This window comes from Anas platyrhynchos, chromosome 6 (genome assembly GCF_047663525.1).
Source record: "Anas platyrhynchos isolate ZD024472 breed Pekin duck chromosome 6, IASCAAS_PekinDuck_T2T, whole genome shotgun sequence".
NCBI lineage: Eukaryota > Metazoa > Chordata > Aves > Anseriformes > Anatidae > Anas > Anas platyrhynchos.
In genome coordinates, this window is record NC_092592.1 from 12,514,970 (window position 1) to 12,538,811 (window position 23,842).

The following is a 23,842-nucleotide window of genomic DNA, read 5'->3' on the forward strand; positions in this document are numbered from 1 at the left end:
TTCTAATTTTTCTGCTGAAGAAAGCAGCTATTAACGTTCTTCATAATGTGAAAAGGATCACCGTAAAACAAACTGCCCCATTTCCCTTATACTCTTACACATTTTGTTACTTCAACTACAGCTCTTCAGATTTGTCACATGCCCCTTCAGCTTTAAGATCAATAGCAACTTGTGTGGAGAACTCCAAAAATGTATTAAGAGATTCAGTAACTCTCCAGAAAATGTCAAACCCTAGTTGGTTCGATTACCTTGGGGTCCAGGCACTTAATTCTGTTGTCCCAAAACACCAATGCAAAATACAGCACTACCTTTAGGCCTCTTTTTATATTACGTTTTTCTTTTGAAAATTTACCTGACACTGCCTTCTTTCTGCAGTCACTCAGGGGAGTGCTTTATTACATGTTAAAAGACAAGATATGTATTGAAAGTAGCAATTTTATTTGAGTTAAAATTATTTACAAAAACCCAAAGACATACTTCATGAAACTGGTACAAACTATTTTTCCTGCCGTTGGCTTTTGCTCCAAAGATCACAGCTGAGAAATACTGTATAAAATAAAAATAGGATTGGATTCAGAAAAGTACTCTACTTGTTCTAATTTCCAATTGAGAGTATTTACACAAATATTTACAATGGAAAAAAAAGTTACTTTAAAACTTTAATTTGCAAGTTGGCCTCAAGTACCCTTTAATGCAGAGTTATTTGAGGGTCTAACACACAAAAATGCACTGCAGTTCACAGGGTGATTTCTCCCCCCACCCTCAAAAAAAAAAATCTGCGTTTGTCAGTGCTTGACAATTAGTTACATTTAAAAAAACTGTTAAACACTGAGGTAAATCAATTCCCAAACAATTACCAGTGTAACAAAGAAAGGTAGTTGTCCCTGCTTTCCCCCCCAACATCACATCTGTATTGTCTCTTGCCATCACTCCACAGTAACTATATAATCATTCTGAAATCCAACTGCGATTGAAAATCTCTGAAATCAGAAGACTAGATGGACAAAATACTCGTTTTTCCTCCTGGTAGAGATGATTGAAATACAGCTTTTGTTTCTCAATACTGAGCTGTTTCTGTTTAGTTTTTAAACAAAGGGGAATACAACCTCAAAAACTTTTCTAAGTTACACTGATACACTAAGTTTTAGAAGGTGATGAGAGAAAACGCAAAAAAGTATGACCAACATTGGATTTTTGCCACTAATCAGTTACTTCCTTACAGAATTCCCAACAATCTGCATTATCAAAAATAGGAAGACATAGAAGGCAGCCACTGTATGTAAAAAATTTACAGCTGGCACTGATACAAAAGCACGAGTTTGTAACTTTATACATGGAGATAACACAAGATCTAAAAGCAGGTTAGATTTCCTGTTATTTCCCCCTCATTATACATAGAACTAATATTTTTATGGCTTCAAGTTTTACAAATTCAATGGAATAACATGATGTAACTACCCATACAGGTATTTAAAAATGTCGATGAAGCAGATCTCAGAACAGTCTGCAAATATTCAAGACCAGCTTAATAAAAATAATTACCAATTCTTTTGGTCTGAATAATGAGTGCAAGAAGGTTTTTTTATTTTCTTTTTAAAAACAAAGTCATGTAATTTCTGGGATTTTTTGTTCCATTTAAGTGTTCAAACACAATGCTTTGCTATGAACTAGACCTCAGACTGAACAAAATCTTAGCTATATCAGCAATTTAAGGCTTTGTGTTGTATGCATTTAAACTTTGTCATACTACAGAAGAATGAAATAGAAAGATTATGTCAGCTGGAACCATTAATCCCCATTGGTGTTTTAGCTTCTTTAAAATTCTTCCCCCTATAACATCCAAATTCTTTGTATTGAACATTATAAAATACATCTTGAGCGGTTCCTTGAAACAATTAAAACAGCATTTCAAAGGTTTTGCTCATTAGAAGTGTAAAACTAACCTGGGATTTAATCTTTTTTTCTTCTTTTTTTTTTTTTTTTTTAAACAGGGTACAATTTTTTGTTTTTTTTTTTTTTTACAATTGCTATTTATTTTACGGATAACACACCCTCTCTCAAATGGCTTTATGTGTCTATGGGTTTGCATGCTTCTTGGATCTACAAAGTGTTATGGTCTATCAGTTTACAGTACATGGGCCATGACAGTTTTAGAACTGAGAAATAGTTCAACAACCTAATTTCAATCAAAACAGTATAAAAAATAAACTATCCAATCCTCGCCTCTTTGGATTCCAACAAATTTTAAATATAGACAGTAGTTAAAATCACAAAAGTATTTAAAAATTTATATTTTATGATTTTGGAATAATCTAGTAATAAAAAAGCAAGAGCAAATTAAACTCAAATAGGAGCGGTGCTGCTGTCCAGAACTTCTTTATTAGGACATTTGATACCTCAGTAGCTAAGCTGCCTTTGCACCTGGCTGGCATGAAACAGTGGCTCAACAGTAAACAGCAGTTGCACTATCAGCAGCAAGTTTTCCCCTTGAAACTTGTCACGAACAAAGCAAGAAAAAAAGATAGGGAGGGTAAACCCTGCCAAAAATATTTAAATACTGCACTGCATCATAAACAGCATGGTTTCTTTATTTACTTTCCTCAGAACCTTTTTCCCCTCATTTTTGATAGTTGCAGATTGATGTAGTAACTGTCTTTTAGAAAATGCTGAATGCATGGTTAAGAGACCAGGTAGCCTTAAAAATCCGAACACGAATGACACAGATGAATGCTCTTGGTATATCCTTCAAGGACTTCTTTCATGACTTCTTCTTTTGTCTAAGGGTAGCTCCAGCATTAGAGTGCCTGCAGCGGAAGTTAAGTATCTAGCAGTGTTCCAAGTATTCAATCACCCTAGAGATAGATTTCTGGCCTGTTGTTCCAACAGCACACTGAAAAATATAAGAGAAAGAAGTAACAAATAAGCATGTGCCACATTACCTCTAAAATACTGAGAGCTATGCTCATGTCAGAATTTTAGGGTTTAGAGTTACTTATCAGTAAAAATAATTAGGATCAGGAAGAAGATTCACAATATTTTCCTGAACAATAGCATTGAAATGGAATCAGAGTAGCTTCCTTTTATTTACTACAATAGTATCATATAAACAGGCCTTCAGTACTTAAAAACAGAGATAATCCCCCTAAAGCTCTTCTGAAGACATATGAAAATGGTAAAAACTTCTAAAAATGTATGGGTTATTAGCAGATAACACAATTACACAAATATCTATACCCATCAAATTAAGTATATATATATATATATATATATATATATATATATGTATATGTATATGTATATGTATGTATGTATTACTTACAGTAAGATTCATAAAACTGAGAAATTTTTTAAGCATTTCAGTCATTATTGAGAAGTCCCCTTCAGGTAAGTATTCCCTCACAGTAGTCACGTTGATCTAAGAAATTAAAAAAAAAAGTTTTAATTTGTGACATTTTTTTCCAACACCAAGAACTATGTTACTCTTCACATGAGATGGAGCAAGACAAATATATTCATAGCATGATTAAGATAGCTTTTTGCTGTCATCTCTATGATTCAAGTCCCTCAAAACTCATATATTTAAGGTGTTTATTTCTAGGAAACAGCAACTCCTGCAACTTGTTTTCCCTGTTAAAGATCATTACCACCATCAGACCTCCCCAGGACCTCCAAGGTTATCAAGAACTCAAAGAAATGACGCGGTTATTCTTCTGACGTGGAAACAATCTCCCTTCATAACTGTCAGGGGTTGAAAGTATTTGAATTTACTACCAGTACCTGTCCAAACACTAAAATTATACACAGGTAATCGAAAGTTAAAGTGTAAAGTACAGACCAGAACGCTCAAGAACATTTTTGCCATCATGGTAAATTTAAAGTAGCCTGAAGGCAGGCTGAACCTCATCTTCATTTGAGCATGCATTTGACAGGAAAGTTTATGAAGTTTTGAAATGCCAGAGTTCCACATTTTTAACTTCAACTTTCCATTATGTATTTCCAACCCGAGGCAATCATCTTCAACTAATGTGGACATACACAATTTCATACAAACTTCACTGGAAATAAAATAGCAGACTAGGATGAAAAACAGGTTGGCTGTTAACTTGCTTATTGAAACTGCTGAAAAATGAAGCAAGCTTTTATCATTATAGAACAGGTTAGCCAACCTTCCTTCACCTTTCCAGTGTTCATTTGTGAGCTAAGACTAACAACAAACACTAGAAAGGCAGAAGAGGTTAAATGTTCAATTCCTGTTTTTCTTTGATAAACATATTGATGTTCAAAAGATTTGTTTTGGATGGAATGCTTCTGGCAATTTTCCATAGAACTATATACATTAAGTTAGCTTCATCAGTGTACCAGCTCACATTGAACCCTGATTTAATAAACCCATTTCAACACTGCAAATTATTACTTCACTAAATATTTTACTGGAGTTATTGACTTATTCCCTTACTGGACTCTCTTGGCAGAGACAGCCTAGAAGCAATGCTGTGTATGAGGCCACAATGCAGTCTTCCATGTGCTTCCCAGCATGCTGAAGAGCTGTGAAAAGAGACAACAGTGTATTGTATCCTCTAAGCAGCTGGTATCTTTTACTGCTTCAAATACAATCTTTCATTATCACTTTCCAGAATTCTGTTTTCTCAAACAAAATGTCTTTTTGCACTGAGATTTTAGAGGCAAGAATCAAACTCCTTACTTAACTCGCTAGCAGACATTCTTGAACGGAAAAATGGTGTTCATTCTCTTTCAATTCATTATATTTTATAGCACTTTTATCGTCGTACCATTTAAATGGGCAAATTGTATGTTTAACACAACAAAATACAAATATGTTTCCTGTGATGCTATAAGCCAATGAGATTTGCACAAAAGAGAAGATTTTCATATTATAAATAATGGATATAGCACTTTTTGCTATTGGCTCAGCATTTTGGGGGACAAGCCACAAATAGCTACAGACAATGGCTGATGGAATTAAAAAAAAAGGAGGAAGAATATAGAGCAAGGCTCAAAAAAGCAAGATAGCATATCTGCTATCAGAAGATTAACATGAGCCACTCGACTGAGAATGACTAATGTTTTTGACCAGCTGTATTTTCCAGAAACAAACCATGTAATTCAGCTTAAAGATGTTCAAATTCCTGAAATAAATTCCTAAAGATGAGGCACATCAAGGCATCACACAGGTACCTAAGATACCACTGATGGAGCAAGAAGAACTCAGAAAAAGAAACTGGGGATAGAAGGCAGAAGCAGCATACATGCAAGTAAATCAGGGAAAAGAGAAAAGAACTGAATGGAGTATGGAACAAGAAGGGTCAAAACACAGTGGAATATGAAATTAAAGCAGATATTGTTCTTCTGCAAAAGGCCTTGAAAACTATAAAGGCCTAAAAGTTCCATTTCAGAATTTCTTACACAGAACATACCTAATTTTTTATTTTTTATTTTTAAAGGGACAGACAGAGAGAAGGCACTATTAAGTAAGTAGTAGTACTGTGGGGAATACACTGAGGAAATCTCAGCCTAGTGGACTGCAGATAGACAGGAAGTAGGGGACAAGTTAAGAGTTTACGCCATCGCAGAGTTCTTGCCTTTTTCTGAGCTCATCAAAACCCTCCAACATACCTTTATTAAGATCAAGTTCTTCATCATCTTCTTCCTTCTTAACTTTCTCTTCAGTACTATCTGACTTTTCTGTGGAGACCCACTGTATCTCCCCACTTGTTTCTTGCCATTCCCCACTCTTATCATGCTGAGCAGTGGGAGCTTCTTTAATCAATTCATCTGTCTGGCTCTCAGCCAGCTGCGCCGCTCGCTCACGCTCAAGAAATAGCTGATAAGGAAAATTTCAGAAAGATTTCAATTATAAATTAAACCCTACATACACGGAATTAATACTTGAAAGTATATTTCCCCTTCACAATTCACCCATTAATAAGGTAGCTTTCAATACTATTCTTTACAATAGCCTTTTCTTCTTCAAAGGGTAACATGATTTATCACAACACTAATGCTGTGCTCTACAGAAAAGGCTTGACTCCTTCCCTCCCCAATGTTCAAGCAACTGGCAGATTCCTCTTAGGTATCAAAAATGCTTAGTTGCTTTTTTGAGACAGCTTCAAGAGTAAAAGTTGCCAGATTTTCTTGTCAATTTCTGTTCTTTACCAATCCTCTTTTTTCTTTTCATGCGAACTATCCTCTCATTGCTCTGTTAACTTTTCCCTTGATATGTAAATAGTAAAAATTTGAAAATTTAGAGTAATTTAAGATGACTTAGCAAGTCATTTTAAGGTGAGTGTGACTTAACCAATCTTGTACTACACACATCTTGTGAATTACTTCCCAAATCATATAACCACCAGTTTTAAATATTGCTTTGCACAGCTGTGTACATTGAAATACTTAATATTATTAATATCCTGATTGTTGACATTTTTGTCTGCTGCTGGACAGTCATTTCACATAATGAAATGTAACAACTGCTAAAAATCCATAAGCTTATCTCCATTAAAATTAAAAGGTTGTAAATGATCCTGTTACTTACTTTTATCTTCGTTTGCATGTTGGAGCTTACTCACCAAAATTATTAGTGGATTTCTTTTAAGAAGTTAGTCAATTCAACATTTAAGAATGGTGTTTCAAACCCATATGCATCATATTCACATTAAAAACCTGATACAGCGTAGTTTAAAAAAAATGGTCTTAAACTCCCATAAAAACAGTACTTAAAAATCTATGAAAGCAAAGTAGATGAGAAAAGTAGCTTACAATTTTTACAGCTGCTTAAAAATGGCATGAGGAATAAACTATACAGGAACAAGAAAGCTCTACAGAGCACAAGAGCAGCTTTCAGATGTCTGTAATAATGCTGCCAAGTTGTGAGTAGCACCCCTCTTCCCTCACTGTGCTGTATTACATTCTCAAAATGTGTAACAAAAAACTTTGACAAGCATCTTTGCTGCTGAGTTCTTTCTTCTTCCTTGAAAGTCTGATAATGAAAAATGGTGACTATTACAGGAAAAACACATTTTTGGCTCATTTCTTACCTGCACTAAAGCCTGAACAGCATCAATCTGTCCAGTTATCTTTAGGCTATCATCTCCTTCTCCCGCACAGAATGAGTCAAAAGAACATGATGTTTCCATATTGACAAGACAGTGCCTGTTCCGAGCACTATATTCTACCAGATTGATCAACAGACCCAATCCCTGCAAGAATTGGAAAATCAAAGAATATTACACACATTAAAAAAAATTATCAAAACGTCTTTAGGCTGTATATTTCTCAGGATACATACATACTAACACCTTTATAAAACAGTTTGATAAACAGAAGGATCAGGATTTAAAGAAATATGAAGCAAAACTGAGAATTTGCATACAAGTTCAAGATTTTTCAATTCTGAATAAAACCATTTCAAATGTTTTTAAAGGTGAGATCTGATTTATTGATTAGGGATTCAGGGGTCTAACCTTCAGCTTCCGTTTTTAAAAGACCATTCACACATACAGTTTTAGTGTTTCTTAGGCCACAGACACATTTTATGTACGCTGAAGTAAATTTGACACTGCCTTTATCTCAATAACATCCACTATAATTCTAAAATTGAAAAGACATTTGAAAATGAGGTGATTCAGACTTATTTACCTAAGTCTCTCACAATTCATCTACTTATTCCCATCACGCGCAAAGAAAAGAAGAGCTCAAAGTCGTCAAATCTTTGAGTTATCCCTGGACCTTACAGAAACCTCCTTTAAGCACTTCACTTACGACACAGCCAATTAAGTTTGTAGAGGCTGCTCCTTAATTTGGAGCTGGAGCGGTTAAACACACAAGCAGGCAGCAAATCATTTAATATTCACGCAACAAACACAAGAACTTACCAGCACCCGAATATCAAATCTCTGTTCTTGAGGTAGGAACTTTGGAACCTGAAGCACACAATTCATAGCTGTGCCTATCAGACCATCTTGTTCACCTGTTTTCGTACTACCCCATTCTGTAAACAAAAAGTTTAAAAGGCTCAATTTTTAGAAGATGGATTTTTCATTATTTTAAACAGATGGATAAAACCTTTTGGCCCTCAGGATAAACTGGGCCTTCTTGGCCCAAGCATGCATCTTGTTTACACTTCATACTTGCAGTTACCCACCCAATTCCCAGAAAACAATTACTGATTGCTACAAAGCAAGCACCTACCATACTTTACCATACTGTTTTACTGCACTGTACATGGAAAAAAACCATCAGTATAAGGGTTTACATTAACATACTATCTCTGATGCTGTAACACTGAATAGGTGTATTTTTTTGTTTGTTTTTACCATTATCATTCGTTAGGTTGAGCAAGACACCAATGATGGCCCTCATGCAGTCTTCCACTGCTTTACCCACATGGTTGGTTACATTCTGGTGAGGCAGAGGCTTATTGTCTGGTAAACAGATACTATCTTCAGCACGATTATATCGCTGGATTAACTCCTCACAATGCTGCAATGCTCTGCAAAGAGAAGACGCAGAACAAAATTACCTGGACAACATACAGGATATTTCACTTTATACCTATTTAATCGGGAAAACAGCAAATATGGAATTTATGCAGCATTTTCCTGATAAAAGTGTAAGGTGCCTAATCTGTATGGATAGATGATAAGCCTGTCACCTATAAAATCTTTTATGAGTTCAACTGAATTTGTGAAAATAAAACAAAAACAGGAAAGCTTTGTTGCCTAGAGCTTTAACAGCTTGAGATTTCAAGTGCAAAAGTTCATATTTTTCTTTCCAGCTTCATCATAATGTCTTAAGACATCTCCTCTCCCTAAAAACAGCCTCTCGTATCCTCTGACCATCAAGGCACAACATTATTCTGATAGTATTTTCTAACTGTTCACCTGTCTTGTCCCCAGAGCTATGCCTATTCTGTGATAAATAAGTGACACGTGATTTTCCAGCAGAAGCAGCCTTCATCTCGTAACACTACCAGACCAGACATAATTCTACTGCGTTACATTAGTTTGACAAAGTGAGAGTGCTGATTTCAATTATAAACACAACTAAGATGTCAAAAGGACAGATTGGACTAACTAGCACAGTAAGTAGATTTTTTTTTCTTTAATTTAAAGAACCACTCAAAATATTTAGCCTACAACCATGACATTCTTTTTCCAACGAGGTCTGCACAGTCAAATTTTCAGCCTAATTTGCTTTCTTATGAACCATTTGGGCAGTGCAAGAGGGATTCAATCTCTGCCAGTCAACTAAGACCTCATCCTGATTGATAAGTGGGGCTGGGAGAACAGTTCAGAACAAAATTTTCTTTATTCTTAGTTACATTAACTGTCAACTCACTATTATGCTCCATTCCAAAGAACACTTAAGATAATAAAACACTATCAACAGAAGTAGCTTCCCAAAAGTAGCTTCTCTTCTGTGCTCACCTTATTTTGGTACTAAAATCTTAATCCACAGTTTGCAACTTCAACAGAACCAACAATAACTACATGTTCTTAGTACTCAGGCAGTTACCAATACCCTCATCTAAAATAACTTGAATATTACTTAATGAAAAGCAACACAGAAATGAAGTTTTTTCCCCTGGAATTTTCTTGTATAGCAAATTCCAAATTCCTTGCCATTATCACATGCAGAGCTGTGCAAAAATGTCTTTTTGTTACAACTTACTTAGCTGAGGAGACTATGAGTTGCGAGTCTTTGTATGCTATCAGATAGCTCTGATTTTCTGGATTATGCACAGTAACCTAAAAAGGGGAGGAGAAAGTAATATTAAAAAAAAGAAATGACCTTTTCCTTGAAAGAACTATTCCCTTCCACTACCACGCCACTTTATTTAGATCCATTTTTCTTGATTATTATCCAGAATAAGTTTTCACTTATTGTACCAGTATTTCCTTGGAGTTTCCAACTTTTAAGTAATCCCACAAGATTGTGGCACTGCATATAAAGCCATCTTCCCTGATACGCTGCACACAGGAACTCTGTAAGACGATATTCTGCCACAGCAGAACCTGAACCTGTATCCTGGGACACTGTAGTCCCAATACATGTGTATGCGCTTATACATACAAGTAAGTATTTTGCTATTTAAGACTTGATGTCAACTCCACTTCTAAGAGCTTATTAAACATTTAACTATAAACTTTTTCCTCAATTCTCTTGATTGGAATACAGAATCGATTTACAGAAACGGTAAAAGCTCTTCTTAAATTTTTGTTATATGGTACACTGATTTGTCCTCTCTCCCAAATTCCTAAGGATTTTACTAAATCACAAGCCATCCTCAAATTCAAATTTGAATATTCTGCCACTAAACAAGTCTCTTGTGCTGTTGCTTGGCAATTCCATCCATAGAATATAATAGCAGAAGCCAGATCTGAAAATTTTTCTCTCGCTATTCTGAAGTAAAGGGATAGGTACTGCAACTTTGAAGTAGCCACACCTGCATTTGTTCATTGTACTCATTTTTTAGCTTACTTTTATAGTATCCTTGAGTTTATCTTGCTATTTTAGTCAGGAAGTATCACTGCAGCTACTTGCCCTCTGACTCAGGCTTAATATCTTAAGACTCATTGACCTGTACTTTGAACCTGAACACCCCTTTCTGACGTGCAGAGCAGTATTTCAAAAACATCACATTTTTCTATTTGCTTACAATGTCACAAGCAAAAAGAGTAACAACAAATATGAAACTTAACAAAATGAGGCTCTGTAGGGAAGCACATGCACAAGGTTTCTCTCAGTTAAGCTCTACAAAAATTACCACACATTTTAATTCTGCTCAAACTTCTCACTGAAAAACATTTACCATCTCAATATACATGATCAACTGACTACAGATCTACTGTGACCTTCAAAGCAGTTTGCTCTTTCAGCACTTAGCTAGCTGATGTCTGAATGCAGTAATTCGTATAATATACACATCAATTTATAGTTTTAAGAAAACACATTATGCTGTGTTATACTAGACTCACACTAAAGTCCATCTCATGACAAAAGAAAACAAACAGCAGTTTTTCAGAGGAACGTAAAAAAAGCATCAGGTTATACAGAGTTATTCTCAACAACAGTGAGTGATATTCTAAAGTAATGAACAAAACTTCCAACGTTCCAGGAACACTGATAAACCTCACAATGTTAATAGCTTTGATTAAAATGTTTATTGTTACTTATATAACTATATATTTACCGAACACGTTAGAGAAAGCATTTTTCAGAAATGTAATGTTCATACTTACACTTTCTAGGACCCGTAAACACCTTTCTGCACCCCATAACGAGGCAACCAGTTTCTCTTCATTTTCATCACTGCTTAGGTGATCCACACATTCTTTAACTAAACAAAAAAAAAAATTACACTGTCAATAAGATGCCTTCAAAAGCCAAGCATTCCGATTTAACTAGCTATTCAGAGAGTTGCTATCAACCTTGTTTTACACCTTAATAACCCTGTAATACTAGGAAATAATCTCAAAGACATGATTAGCATTCCAAAATTGTTACATTTCCAGGTAAATTAAAAGAAGGCTGTGATTGTTGCCACACTAATTACCTATCTGTATATTTTATTTTCTACTAAGAGATTGTACAGTACATAATTATGTTTCTTAACTGCAAATAAGTCCACATATCTTACAGATGCATTGTTTTGTGGTACTTTGAAGTACTTTAATGTACTTTCAATCCCACACGAAGAGATTTGTCAGTAATATTTCCCAATAACTTGTCATAATATTGTGCATTAAAAAAAAGAGAATATATCATTTTTTCTATTATTGAGCAAAGAAAACTAATATTAGGAAAATCAAACATCTTGGATTTAGTAATTTTTGCATACTTTAAAAACAGGATCTCTAATATACCTTTATCTACAATATGATCAAGACCACCTAGGAGTCGCAGTTCTTCTTTAAACCAGTCCCCAGCTCGTTTTGAGGTGAGAGACAGTAATGTCTCCATTGCCAAATGCCCGGTCTGAAAGAGTTTGATTCCAGAATTAGTGAAGTCAGCATATGCAGCTGCAGCCAACACATCGGATCATACAAATACACCTCATACAAAACAAAGTTACAGTTTGAGTAGAAAAACCACCAGAGGGAGCAAGAATAGAGAAATGCGTGCATCTAAAAAAAAATACAAAACCTTGGTACTGATTAAAAAGATACGTTAGCATTCTCAACTTTTTCTTGACATTTTTAATATTTTAGAAAGTCTAAACAGCCTGTTTTCATCTGCTTCTCCTGCTACCAAAAGAGACTAGTGGTAGAAGGAACGGAACAAAACAGCCAGGTAGGAAAAAACCTGCAGTGAACACTGCTCTGTCCTCAGATACATTAACTTTGCTGCTTTGTAAAATACATGTTTCTAACCAAGTTTTTTGTGACTTTACTTTAAATGCACTAAAGAAAAAAATTCAACTATGATGCTGATAAAAAATCTTACTATATTTAGTGGATTCTTTTTTCTTAAGAGGAATACATACTGAAATTCTACAGCACTGAAGATAAGCTTACTCTCTGTAAATTGAAGTTGAACAGATTTTAGGTGATTATCTTAGTTAATCTCCTGCAATGTTTTTAAGCAGAACAAACCGCATCTATAAAAGACTGTTTATCTTGTTTATAAGAGCTTCTAAAAAAGCCAAATGTTAATAATAAAACATTTTATATATATATATATATACACATGTCTAATATGCATAAGACTTATATCTACACAGAATATTGAATTCTGTAATGTCTGAAAAACACACAATTAAATATGGACTACTATAAGCCTAATAATTTATCATGCCACAAATACAACAACGAGCAGACAGAGAAAAAGCCTTAAGATCACAATAAAGTCAACCAAATTCAACCACTTTAAAGTTATCTTCCCTCCGTGACACATTTGATTTCTAACACTTCAAGGAGTGCTGTGCTTTTTCTGAGATGTGTAGCCTATTCCAGGATACAAGCGCAAACCTCAGCACCTCCTGGGAATAACAGTACTCACCAGGCTTGAATAAACACCCTGTTGTCTTTGAAAACCAAGTTATTATTTGCATGATTCCTCCCCACCAACCTTGACAGCTTCAGCTGCTTTCCTTTTTTTTCAGATTATTGATCTCCAAGGAGAAGAAAGTTCAAGATCAATGCTGATAAAGAAGAATTACTATCCAAAAGTAATTCTTTATTTATTTTTTTCAGAAGCAACCTCTGCAGCAGAGTCACTGATGAGCGTACAGGTTAATAACTGCATTTCTCCAATGTAAGTGGAAGTGTCCTTGGGTCATGAAAGCATTGTGGGGGTAAGAGAACATGAGCAGCAGCAAATCTACTACAGGTCATTGCTCACTGAGTCATCAGCATCTCAATTCCCCATCACAGAGGAAACAAACACAGAGCTGCAATTACTCCTGCCACTGTTTCACCACCCTGGTAACAGGTAACCACCTTTAATTGCCAGCAGCTACTCACTCAGTCCTCCCACAGGAGGGAAGTTAGGCCCACTTGGTTTCAAACTTCTCGTATCACTGGGAGATAAAAGGTCCAAAACCTCACTTTTACAAATTAAGTTAAAAATGTAATAGCAGACAACATTTTAAGCAATGGATGTAGAACTGCCCTTCTGATGCCAACCAAATGAGCAAGTGTTTTGAGGGAGGAAGGGAAAGAACCTGCAGACAGCAGTTTGACAGATGCCTAGTTCTCCACAGCTTTCCCATCTTCAGAAAATTTTTCACGCTTTCAGACTGAGCTTGAAAACTCTTGTAAGGTAGGTATCTGAAGCCAGGCATAACCTAAATCAGATTGGTAGAAGCTGAACAGAGACTCTCCTTAGAGATCTTAAGGGCTAAACAGATTTAACTAATCTTCTGTATGTGTTTCCACAAAATCTCAAAGTCCACATAGTACTTCAAATACAGTACTTGGTCTTCCTACAAAGGGTGGTGAGACTTCAAAAACTCCAAAGGAATATTATTTGATATTCATACAACTGGTCAAGAGAACATTTAAAAACATGCATATACTAAAAATTGTCATTCAAGATTTAATTCTTGCTTGTGAGTAAAGTCTTGATGGTATTTTCCAACCTTAATAATTCCATGATTCTGATGAATATTATGTCAATTACTATAAAATTTTAAGACCAAAGTTTCAAAATGTGTTTTCTCTAAGTTTTCAGCCTTATGCTGAGACTGAAAAACAAAATAACCCTGAAAAGACAAGTCACTTCTGAACATTTTCATCATGATGCAACGGATAAGAGCTAGCTTGCAAGCATCAGCTACACTGGGCTATGCTGACTGGCAGCCAAGTGCAATTTGCTTTCAGGAAGATTAAGTTCTTCAGGTTTGATCTCCTCCTAAACCAGAAAATGCTTGGAAGAAATTGAACACACAGAGAAGTCCTTCTCAATTTCTGGCTTTACATTTTCAATGTTGTTCACAGCAGTCTAGAAAACAGAATCCTTTGAACACCTTTATGAATACTCAAGAATTAGCCCAAACTAGTTTCCAGATATAGTAACACAAACAACATTGTCTGTTAAAGATATGGGCAGCTTTGGTCATCTTCATTGAAGCTCAGATTCAAAAACCTAACGTGTAACTGGTTAAGCACAAACCAGAGCTATCAAAATAGCTCTTGCAATCCTTCTGTTTCTCAATGTTTATGTCTGAGTTTGAAAAAGTACAGATATTTTCTTTAACCCTCCCCCTTCCACCCGATTTGCATTTTTTGTTAAAATTTTCTGCCTGTTTGTCATCTGGTACAAAACAGATTACGTATTATACCTCATGACAGAGACCACTGTGAACGCAACTTTATGCTCCACACATGAAGTTCATTATTGTCTCAACTTACCATTGCAACTATCATAAACTGGCAGAGAAACTATTTGTATCATTTGGTTTGCAAATATTCTCAGAACACTGGAATAGTCTACTTCTAGATGGCACAGCTGGGAGGGAACCAGTTTCCATCTGTGAGGTACTACAGTATTTAACACATTTGCAACAACAGCTCAATATAACTTTAAGAAATCAAGATGCCTCAGGAAAAGAAAACAACACCTGTGATGATAATATTCTTTTCTCATGGATGTATCTCTTGCAGGACAGAGTCCCTTTAATATATCCTCTCCCTTCTAAAACTCATGCTTAAGAAAACAAAAACGGAATTACAGTTCATGAAAAACATTAGACCAGCTGAGATCATGAATATAAGAAAAGCTGTAATAGGAGACAGTGGTCAGCGTGGCTGGATGCTTTAGCAATCAGGAACCTATGCCAGCTGTTCCACACTTAATAAACAGAGCTGTCTTACATTTTGTAGTGCAAAAGATATCTTGGCACTGAGATAGTGAGCTATGTGAGTCTTCAGAATTAAGACAGTAATTACACCAATTCCTTGCTAATTGTCACCTAAAAAGCAAAATTTGTTCTGCGTTGATATCTTAAGATTGTATCACATGACTTTACAGACTAAAGTGAAGGCAGAGAACATCAACTCAAATTTATTCTGCTTTTGCAGATTCTAAAGGCCAGAAAAGTAACTGATTTCTTTACCTACAGATTCCACACACTTACGGGAAACATGCCTAAAACTGAAACACTGAAATAATTCTCCTTTGTCACCCTAAATTGCTTATCAAGGTTAAAAATTATGCCATCAAGACTACCTTCCTCCCCCAAAACTCTTCCTAATGCTATGTAATACTGACTTTTCATGCCAATTCAGCTATCTGTTCCACATCTGAAATTTGGGCTGGGGTTGAGGTGTCAAAAGGACAAAAAGAAGTCACTGGAACTACAGAAGAAGTTGCTGGTTCATCAAGGCATATCATCTTTTAGACTACTCGAAGACTGAACACAATCTTATCTTCAGGTTACTGATGAGTTGAAACATCTCTTGCAGAGATAAAACTCTAAAAAGCTCACTTCATAAGCAATAGATCAGATCTCCTGTCACTGTGAAGAACTGGATTAAAAATAGCAAAAACCTTATAACAATCCCGAAACTTTAAAGAAAGTATTAAAAGATGTTAAAAAAAAATTAGCATCTTAACATGTTATACTGAAATATGATGAAAGCAAAAGCACTAAGTTGTGCCATCTATGACCAGTCATCTAGTCAATCTGTCATCAAGTCTTTAAAAATAATCTTTTTAGAAGACTTGCAACTTACCCTTTGATTTTTCAAGCTAGCTCAATAACTAGCATCAAACCATGGCCAAATTTATTTTTAAACAACATGTGTTCACTCTGTTGCATATGAAGATACATTCAAAAAAACAAGTATGCTTGAGAAACAAAGTATAAAAGCCAACCCTTATCCACACATAAGATTATGGATAGATCTGCTACTACACTCCCTGCAGAGAAAAATTGGTTTCTGGAAGACAGACAATATTGTTATTATTAAATATAAGTACCTGTACCACAACTCCACTTTAACACACAGCACTCATATTCCCACATAACCACCACTACTCTTTGTGAAGGAATATACATAGATGAAAATGTAGGCAGAGAAACAAAAGTCAAACCGAATGTGATCCTTTAACACACGGTTCTTACTTTTTTTTTTAATAGCTACCTTTAACGAACTTATCCGTCAGTGAACCAGAGAGCTGAAGAACATAACTTCATCTGGCTTTTATAAAGGAAATTTTAAGTTCAAAAAAAGAAAACACTTGCAACACTTTCACAATCGCAGACAGCATCATGAATTCTGAGTTGTGATATAGGAAATTAAAGCTGATATTATCAATTCCATTTTATTAAACATTCCACTACTGTCAAGTATTTCAAACAAAAGCACAATACCCACCGTGATGTTTTCGAGATCAAGATGTTTGTTGTGAACAGTTTCACAGAGTCTCCGAATTTTTTCCTTAATTTTATTCATGTCTTTTTCATTCAGGAGCTTGGCAGAAGAAGCATCTTGTTCCAATTCCAAAAGCCGTATCATCAGATCTAAACTAGCTCTGTCTAAATCCATGTTCAAACGATCCCTACTCAAGATGTACATTAGAGCTGCTGTACAAAGGGACAAGTTCTTGGGTTGGGAGAGGAAAGAAAAAAAATATATTTTTAGTAATCATGTTTGGTAGAAGTTTTAAAAAAATTTAATAAACAAGATAAAAATTTACAGAAGAAAAAGCCTGACAAGTCCCAGTCTCCACTAGCACTTGCATGAGTATTACCTCAGTACATAAGTGGACTCATTCTAGCAATTTACTAACATATTTCCCTCACCCATACAAATAAGTCATAAATCATTTAATACATTTACAAAACCCTGGAAGATAAGTAGGTTTTTCTACTTTTAAGGGACTCTGTTGCAGACAGAATAAGAAGCAGTAACTCCAATAATATGCAATTACAGAAGAGACAGGTGGCAGGGGAACAAAGTAAAAGGTATAGGACATGTGGCAAGGTAGGTGAAAATTCTAGTTATCTGAGTTAAGCTGGTGACAGAGAACACCAAAAAGATAGAGATCATAAAGACAGCATTCACCTGTGAAAGGAAAAAGTGCCCAGTGACATACATTCCGATTCTGCCAAGCAGGTCTGTCTGTCAGTAGTTGATCCAAACCTTCCCCACACACACACCTTCAATTTCCAGTAGAATTCTGCTTTTTCAAAGTAGCCAAAGCACAAATCAAACCAGCCCTCCTCCCCATCAGTTCTTAACAAGCTAATCCTATTAGTTGACCACCTGTACCTTATGGAGAGTTGACAGAAACGGTATATATGAACCTCTTACTGGCTAAAGAATACTTAAACTTTCTTCAAGTTCAAGAAGTAATTAAAAATCATCTTCTTGAATACCCAGAAAAGCAAAGGCAGAAGGTGGCTGTCAGAAAGAGACAAACCACAGTAGCACTGAAGAGGTCAGACCTTGGCTACCTGTCCCTAGTGCCAGCAAGTACACATCTCTTGGTGCAAGCGATATCTATCCAGGTGAGGTCCAAGTGATAATAAAGAATAAAAAAATCAAGTTATGCTAGGCACAACACTTTCAGAACCCTTTCTAGACATCCAGAGGAAATAAAAAAAAAGCTGTGCATGTGTGTTTTACTACAAATAATTGTTAATTACTGAGTTCAACCCTGAAAGAACAGTCAAATTTATTTTATTTTTTTTTTGCATATAGGGTAATTTCAAAGCTTTTGCAGAAAAGTTTTATTCTGTGATGTGAATTTAATTTAAGTCTGGGATGTGAATGTTTCACAGGTCAACAGGAAGGAGCAGAATTTCTAGGTCACAACAGATTAACATTTTGTTAAGGGTTCAGCTAACCATCAAAGCAATCATTTGCTGCCTCTGTTTATTTTAGAAGTGATAATCATACCTGGTCATACCAAGCAGTACCAGAATTTCCAAAGCAGGATTAGGCAGCTGACAGTCTATCAAAAGGTATGTTAAAACTCCCTTCTGAGTCAAGGAAACCCTTAAGGGCAGAGGTGAATAAAACACATTTGGAATACTGAAGGAAGCAATTTTCCAAATCTACATCTCCTTTCATGAGTACAACCTCAAGACAGAGTTGTTCAGAAAAAAAAATGAAAAAAAATCCATCTTAGCTATGAATGTCACTATTCCAGATTTGTCAGCTGGATCATTTAAAGCAGGAAGCAGTCTTTGCAGCTTGCCTAGACAGTGAAAAGAAATTACAGGAAAACGCGTGTCCTGTCTTTCTCAAATAAACCTTGCAATTTTATCATTTACATTCAATAAAGTGTTTCTAGTTTAAACTGTAAAAAATTGCAGATTACTGGGAAGTGACTGCACTCCGTTCCTTTAGACTAGCAGTTCTTAGAACAGGATCTAGGAAAAACACATTCCATATAAAACAAAGGTAACATAGCACTCCTCGCTGTAATTCATCAAATGGGGGAACTGCTCTAGTAACATCGATGAAAAGCTATCTTCCAGTGACCAGCATTATCCAGGTGACCTTCCTGGTAGAAAAATGCTCAAGCCTTCAAAAGACTTTCTGAAACACAAACTACACAGCAGTCAAGAGTGAAACTGTAGAATTTATAATCTGGACTACCAATTCTTAGGCATTTCAAGAAGCCAGAGACTGCTCTTCAGTCGCTACACAGAACACTAACTCACAGACACTGCAGTCTGGTAATAGCAATCAGACTCATTTCATAAACCTCTGCACCAAGCCCTTGACTTCACCCAGGCTTGCTTCCTTTCCAACTGACTTTCTATTACGCAGCGAGTAATGGCTTTCCCTCACACAAGCACCTGTCATCACTTCCCTTCGGACCTTCCAACCCAGATTTTAAAATGCTTAAGTCAGAAAGGAACCAAGGTGGGGACTAAGACATTATACCAAAATTTTCAGGCTGCAGGAGCACTGCCAGCCAGCAAAAAGGAGGGGAGTTAAGTACTTTTAAGAAGAACGATTCCTGCAACAAGGAAAACCTGTAAGCAACCAGGCCAGTAAGCTTCCAAATGCTCAAGAGCAACTGGAAAATAATGTTGCAAAATAAGCAAGGACTTCAAATATTAACAGTGCTTATACCACAGGATGAGCCTGCTTCAACTACATGCCACCAATAAGGTTTGCTAAAGCTCATTTTTCTTACTCCTTATAAACAAGTTGGTTTCATCCTAAAAAAGAGCAACTCTTGAATAGAATACATTTTGCTCTGGTCTTTTGTATATGTTAAAAACAATTAACCATATAGCTTTCAGACAAACTCATACTCTATCATACACAGAATTTGATGTTGAAAAGGCAGAAATCTGTACAACTCATTTTTGATCCTCAAAAATTAAAACCACAAAAAAAAACACCCATACAGACTGGAATAGTGAACCTGCTCCATCTCATCTCTCCCATTTTATTCCTGAAGACACTTAAAGTACATCCTGCTTCCTAACAACTATTGTGGTGGGGAGAAAAGAGTAAAATAAATAGTATTTGCTCTGGACAGAAACTTTATGGCATACTTAACTATGGAGTTGCAAACCATACTTGTACAGCATTTGGGAAGACATCCCAGTTGAACATTTACTCCAGAAACTGCAGGCCAGTCATACCCACGCTCATCCTTGCCTTCCCCTGCTCATTCTATTTATACTCCAACTTGTGGGAACAGATGGTTATTTTCTAGGGTTCAGCACTACATTCAATGTGCTCTATTTTTTTATTTTTTTATTTTTTTTACTTCCTCACATGCCGAAGACATTACAAAACCACATTTCTGTGCTTAACTAATGACAACTATAATGAAAATATAGATTTTAGTTTAGAAATTAATAACAATACTCCAAAGCCTTTAGCGTACAGCTAAAGAGACAAAGTCAGCTTAAAAGACAAATCTACAAGAAATTTATGTGCTGCAAGCACTTTTCATGGAAATATTTTGGGGGCACATCTCTGTAACGTAACCGGTTATCTTGTGTGTTTTTTTGTTTGTTTGTTGTTTTTTGTTTTTTTCTGCTGAGTGAACTACAGCTCTGCAACCACTATTTTATATGTTTATGGAAATAAGCAAGTCTTCTGTTTTCTCTGTCTATTCACTGTACAGCACAACTGAATGCAGGATACACTCGTATTTGTTTCCATTAGCACTATCATTGTGAGAGTTATCTCCCATCTCCAAAATACTTGACAGAAAATAGCAACAAAACAGATGTACATTTCTTTTTTTCCCCAGTCTATTCATCTTAAATGGATTTGAGACATGCAAGTCGAGCCTAGTGTGATTTATTGTTCTAGAGTTGCCTTGCACTAATACTCAGAAATTTCTATCCATCTTAAAAAGTTTAGTGAAACAGTCAGTGAAACAACCTCAAAACAAGAAGACAGTGAGGTTATACAGAAAAGATCACTGTTGACACATATTATGTCAGTAGTTAAAGCATGTATTTTAGTATTTATTAGTAGTTTGATAAATCAGTGATTTTGTAACACCATAACATACACCAAGAAATACATATTAAAACATTAACTTCCATTTTTTCTTGACAGAAGGAAGCATTTCAACAGATACAATGAAAATAGTGAATATAATCAATGCTTTTTGCTACTGCAGACTAATAATAGCATGCAATTTGCTTTTGAACTGTATGAGCAAGTTCTTTTGAAAAATGAAGGAATAATGGTAACTGTTAAACGACAGCCTAAAATACACTGAGAAAGCTTGTACGTTTTCCAAGTGACTATAGCTGTCCTCTGCAGATCTCTTACAACTCAGTGGTGGTATCTGTCCTGAATAGCATGACTATACTTTATTTATGCTAGTATCACTCAGCACTGTTTTGATAGCTCACAAAATAATGAACACATTGAACTTGGTTCATGTTTCACAGTTAGCCATTGCTAGTTTGTGAGGAATAGGGGAAGAAAGCTTTTATTCTAAAATTAGTGAGTTAGAACTCGATAGCTTTTTCACCCCAATCACTGTAAGATGCCAAATGCAATCTTTTGAATGTTTATTTCTGTGGGTACAAATTTTTCTTGAGCTATTTAAAAATAATAATAAACCTGACTGGATACACATAACTATCACCTGATTCGAGTAACATTTCCCATGTTCAGCTTTTGTAACAATACTTCAAGGGGTACCCCATATATGCACAGTTTTCAACTGGTGGGAAAAAAAACAAAAAACTGTCACCCACAAGAAGCATTTTCTTTTACAGCTGAATTAAGCCTGTAAAACTGGTAAGAAAAAAAGGACAAAATGCTTTGGGTTTTCAAGTCTCAGGTCCTATCAGCATAAAAACTGAAAATTTGCCTTTCTGAGATTTATCACAGAACACTGCACACATTCAAGACATCCCACAAATGCAATTACTGCACTGCTCAAGGAAACAAGCCCCAAACATGCAAGAAACCCCACAAAAAACAGAGAAAAAGAAACAATTCACATTCAAGCAAGTCTGAAGATAAGCACTTAGAGCCATCTTTAAATACAAAGAAGATTCCTTTTAAATTTCAAATATTTTTATTTGAAAGAAAAACATAGTTTTCCTTCAAACCTATTTTGAAGGAAAAATAGAATGATAAAACTATTTATAAAAAGCTTTTTTAAGAAAAGCGCCCAAGCCCAGAAACATGTAAACAGTGGAAGGGGAATTTGTCATTGGGACACAAATAACTTATTTCTTGTTTCTCTTCAGGTTTCTCAAATGACACTATTGATTCCAGATACACACTGCACTAGATGTTTGACCTTGGAGTAGACAGGTACATCTAAACTATAATAAAATACACTATCTATTCATACCTGGTGGTGTTGGGAATCATCCAGTGTTTTGAAAACCATGGCTACCATCCCATGTGCTCTCAGATGCATTCGGAAGCTGGGCATGGCGCACTTTGTCGCCAAGCTGATTACACTAGAAAAAAATAATTCTGAATTAGAACAACTAGTATCACCATATGTACAAAAACTGTAGCTAAACAAGTCTAAGAAATTACACAACTGACCGTATACCTCAGTCCCCAACAAGCTTTGTCGGGATGTTTCTTCTAAAACTTATGTAAGCCACCTTTGTAATTGGTAAAGAGACCAGCATTTTATTCAGAAGTTGCTTACCAAACATCTGCCAAGAACAGGATTTGAAAGCATTCCCTAAACTTGCTTCTTTCAAACAAAACGTGAAATAATTTGAAATAGTTATATTAAAAATGAAATACTAATGGATCAAACATGAAACCAATTTAGAGGCACAGGAGACCTCTGTACAGATAGAGACATGATTAGAAATTACTAACATGAGCTTCCATCACAATCTATTAGTGATCTATTTAATTGACTGATTAGCCGTGCTCATGTCTGACACTACCTTTGCAAGTAAAATACTTAATATTTCTGCATTTATAGTTGATGAAAACACCACCGATGAGGAAAAATCTGAAGTTAATGCAGTGGTCTTATCAACGACAACAGTTCTATTTTTCAAAACAGACATTTCTCCCCTATCTTTGTTAGAATTTTGTCTTGTTGTTCCCAGCACAGCCCAGCACATGGGCTGTGCTGGGAACAACAATACATTAGCAATACATTGCTTTTAAAATGTAGAGTAATGTGAGAGTTATACTGGAATCAAGTCGTCTATGACTACCAAGGAAACAATATGAGATTCATATAGTATAGTGTTTTAAAAACAACTAGGCCTTTTTGCCACCCATCACAGCAGCACCAGTTAGATCTCATCTACCAGCTTCCGATTCTTTTACATCAATTGCTATCCTTACACAGGGATTTCATTTACAAACATGACTTCCTTTCCATTTGTTAACTGAAATAAAAAAATATTGTAGTGTTTATGTAAATTACACCAATAATAAAATTTTGGGAAGTTAGAAGTTGGTTTAAGGTCTTAGGAAGCTTGCCATATGAGGAAGTATAATGTGAAAAATATTCGTGACTTGTCATGACATTATTAATTTATTTTCAGAACGTAAATGCAAATAGGGTAACAGATTTCTTGAGTTTATACTAAAGCAACATAACTATTTTTTTGAGGAATGCCAAGAATAAGTTGTTTTTATAATAACTCTCCTGAAATCATTAAGCTTTTTCTTATCCACAGCCAAATCACTAAGCATCCTCAACACCTGTGTCTTAGGTTCCAAGTTTTTCCTTTCTCTAGCATTTTATCTGTGGTAAACAGAGAGGCAATTCACAAGTGTCAGAACAGAAGATAATAAATTATGTGGGTACAGAACATCACTAATTAATTTTATGTCCAGAGAATGGAACCCAGTATTAAAAATGAATAAACTTTTTCTAGGCCCAACTGTAACATTTTTTACACCAATTTCATAATAATGTGCAACTGGAACATTAA

The 23,842-nt window shown here is 35.5% G+C and overlaps 1 protein-coding gene across 4 annotated transcripts in view; it reads right to left on the reverse strand.

The window, feature by feature from the left end:
* Positions 1-417: 417 nt before the first annotated feature.
* WAPL (WAPL cohesin release factor) overlaps positions 418-23,842 on the reverse strand; it is a 148,630-nt gene continuing 125,205 nt past the window's right edge. For all 4 annotated transcript variants that reach the window (XM_038181038.2, XM_038181036.2, XM_072040071.1 and 1 more), the window contains 12 exons: positions 22,273-22,384; positions 16,842-17,069; positions 11,886-11,997; positions 11,262-11,359; positions 9,691-9,767; positions 8,334-8,509; positions 7,893-8,008; positions 7,056-7,217; positions 5,635-5,842; positions 4,457-4,545; positions 3,320-3,415; positions 418-2,890 (listed from right to left, as the gene is read on the reverse strand). In XM_038181038.2, the coding sequence (XP_038036966.1) occupies positions 2,825-2,890; positions 3,320-3,415; positions 4,457-4,545; positions 5,635-5,842; positions 7,056-7,217; positions 7,893-8,008; positions 8,334-8,509; positions 9,691-9,767; positions 11,262-11,359; positions 11,886-11,997; positions 16,842-17,069; positions 22,273-22,384 (1,540 nt within the window). In that variant the 3' untranslated portion in view covers positions 418-2,824. The remainder of the gene's footprint in view (positions 2,891-3,319; positions 3,416-4,456; positions 4,546-5,634; positions 5,843-7,055; positions 7,218-7,892; positions 8,009-8,333; positions 8,510-9,690; positions 9,768-11,261; positions 11,360-11,885; positions 11,998-16,841; positions 17,070-22,272; positions 22,385-23,842) is intronic.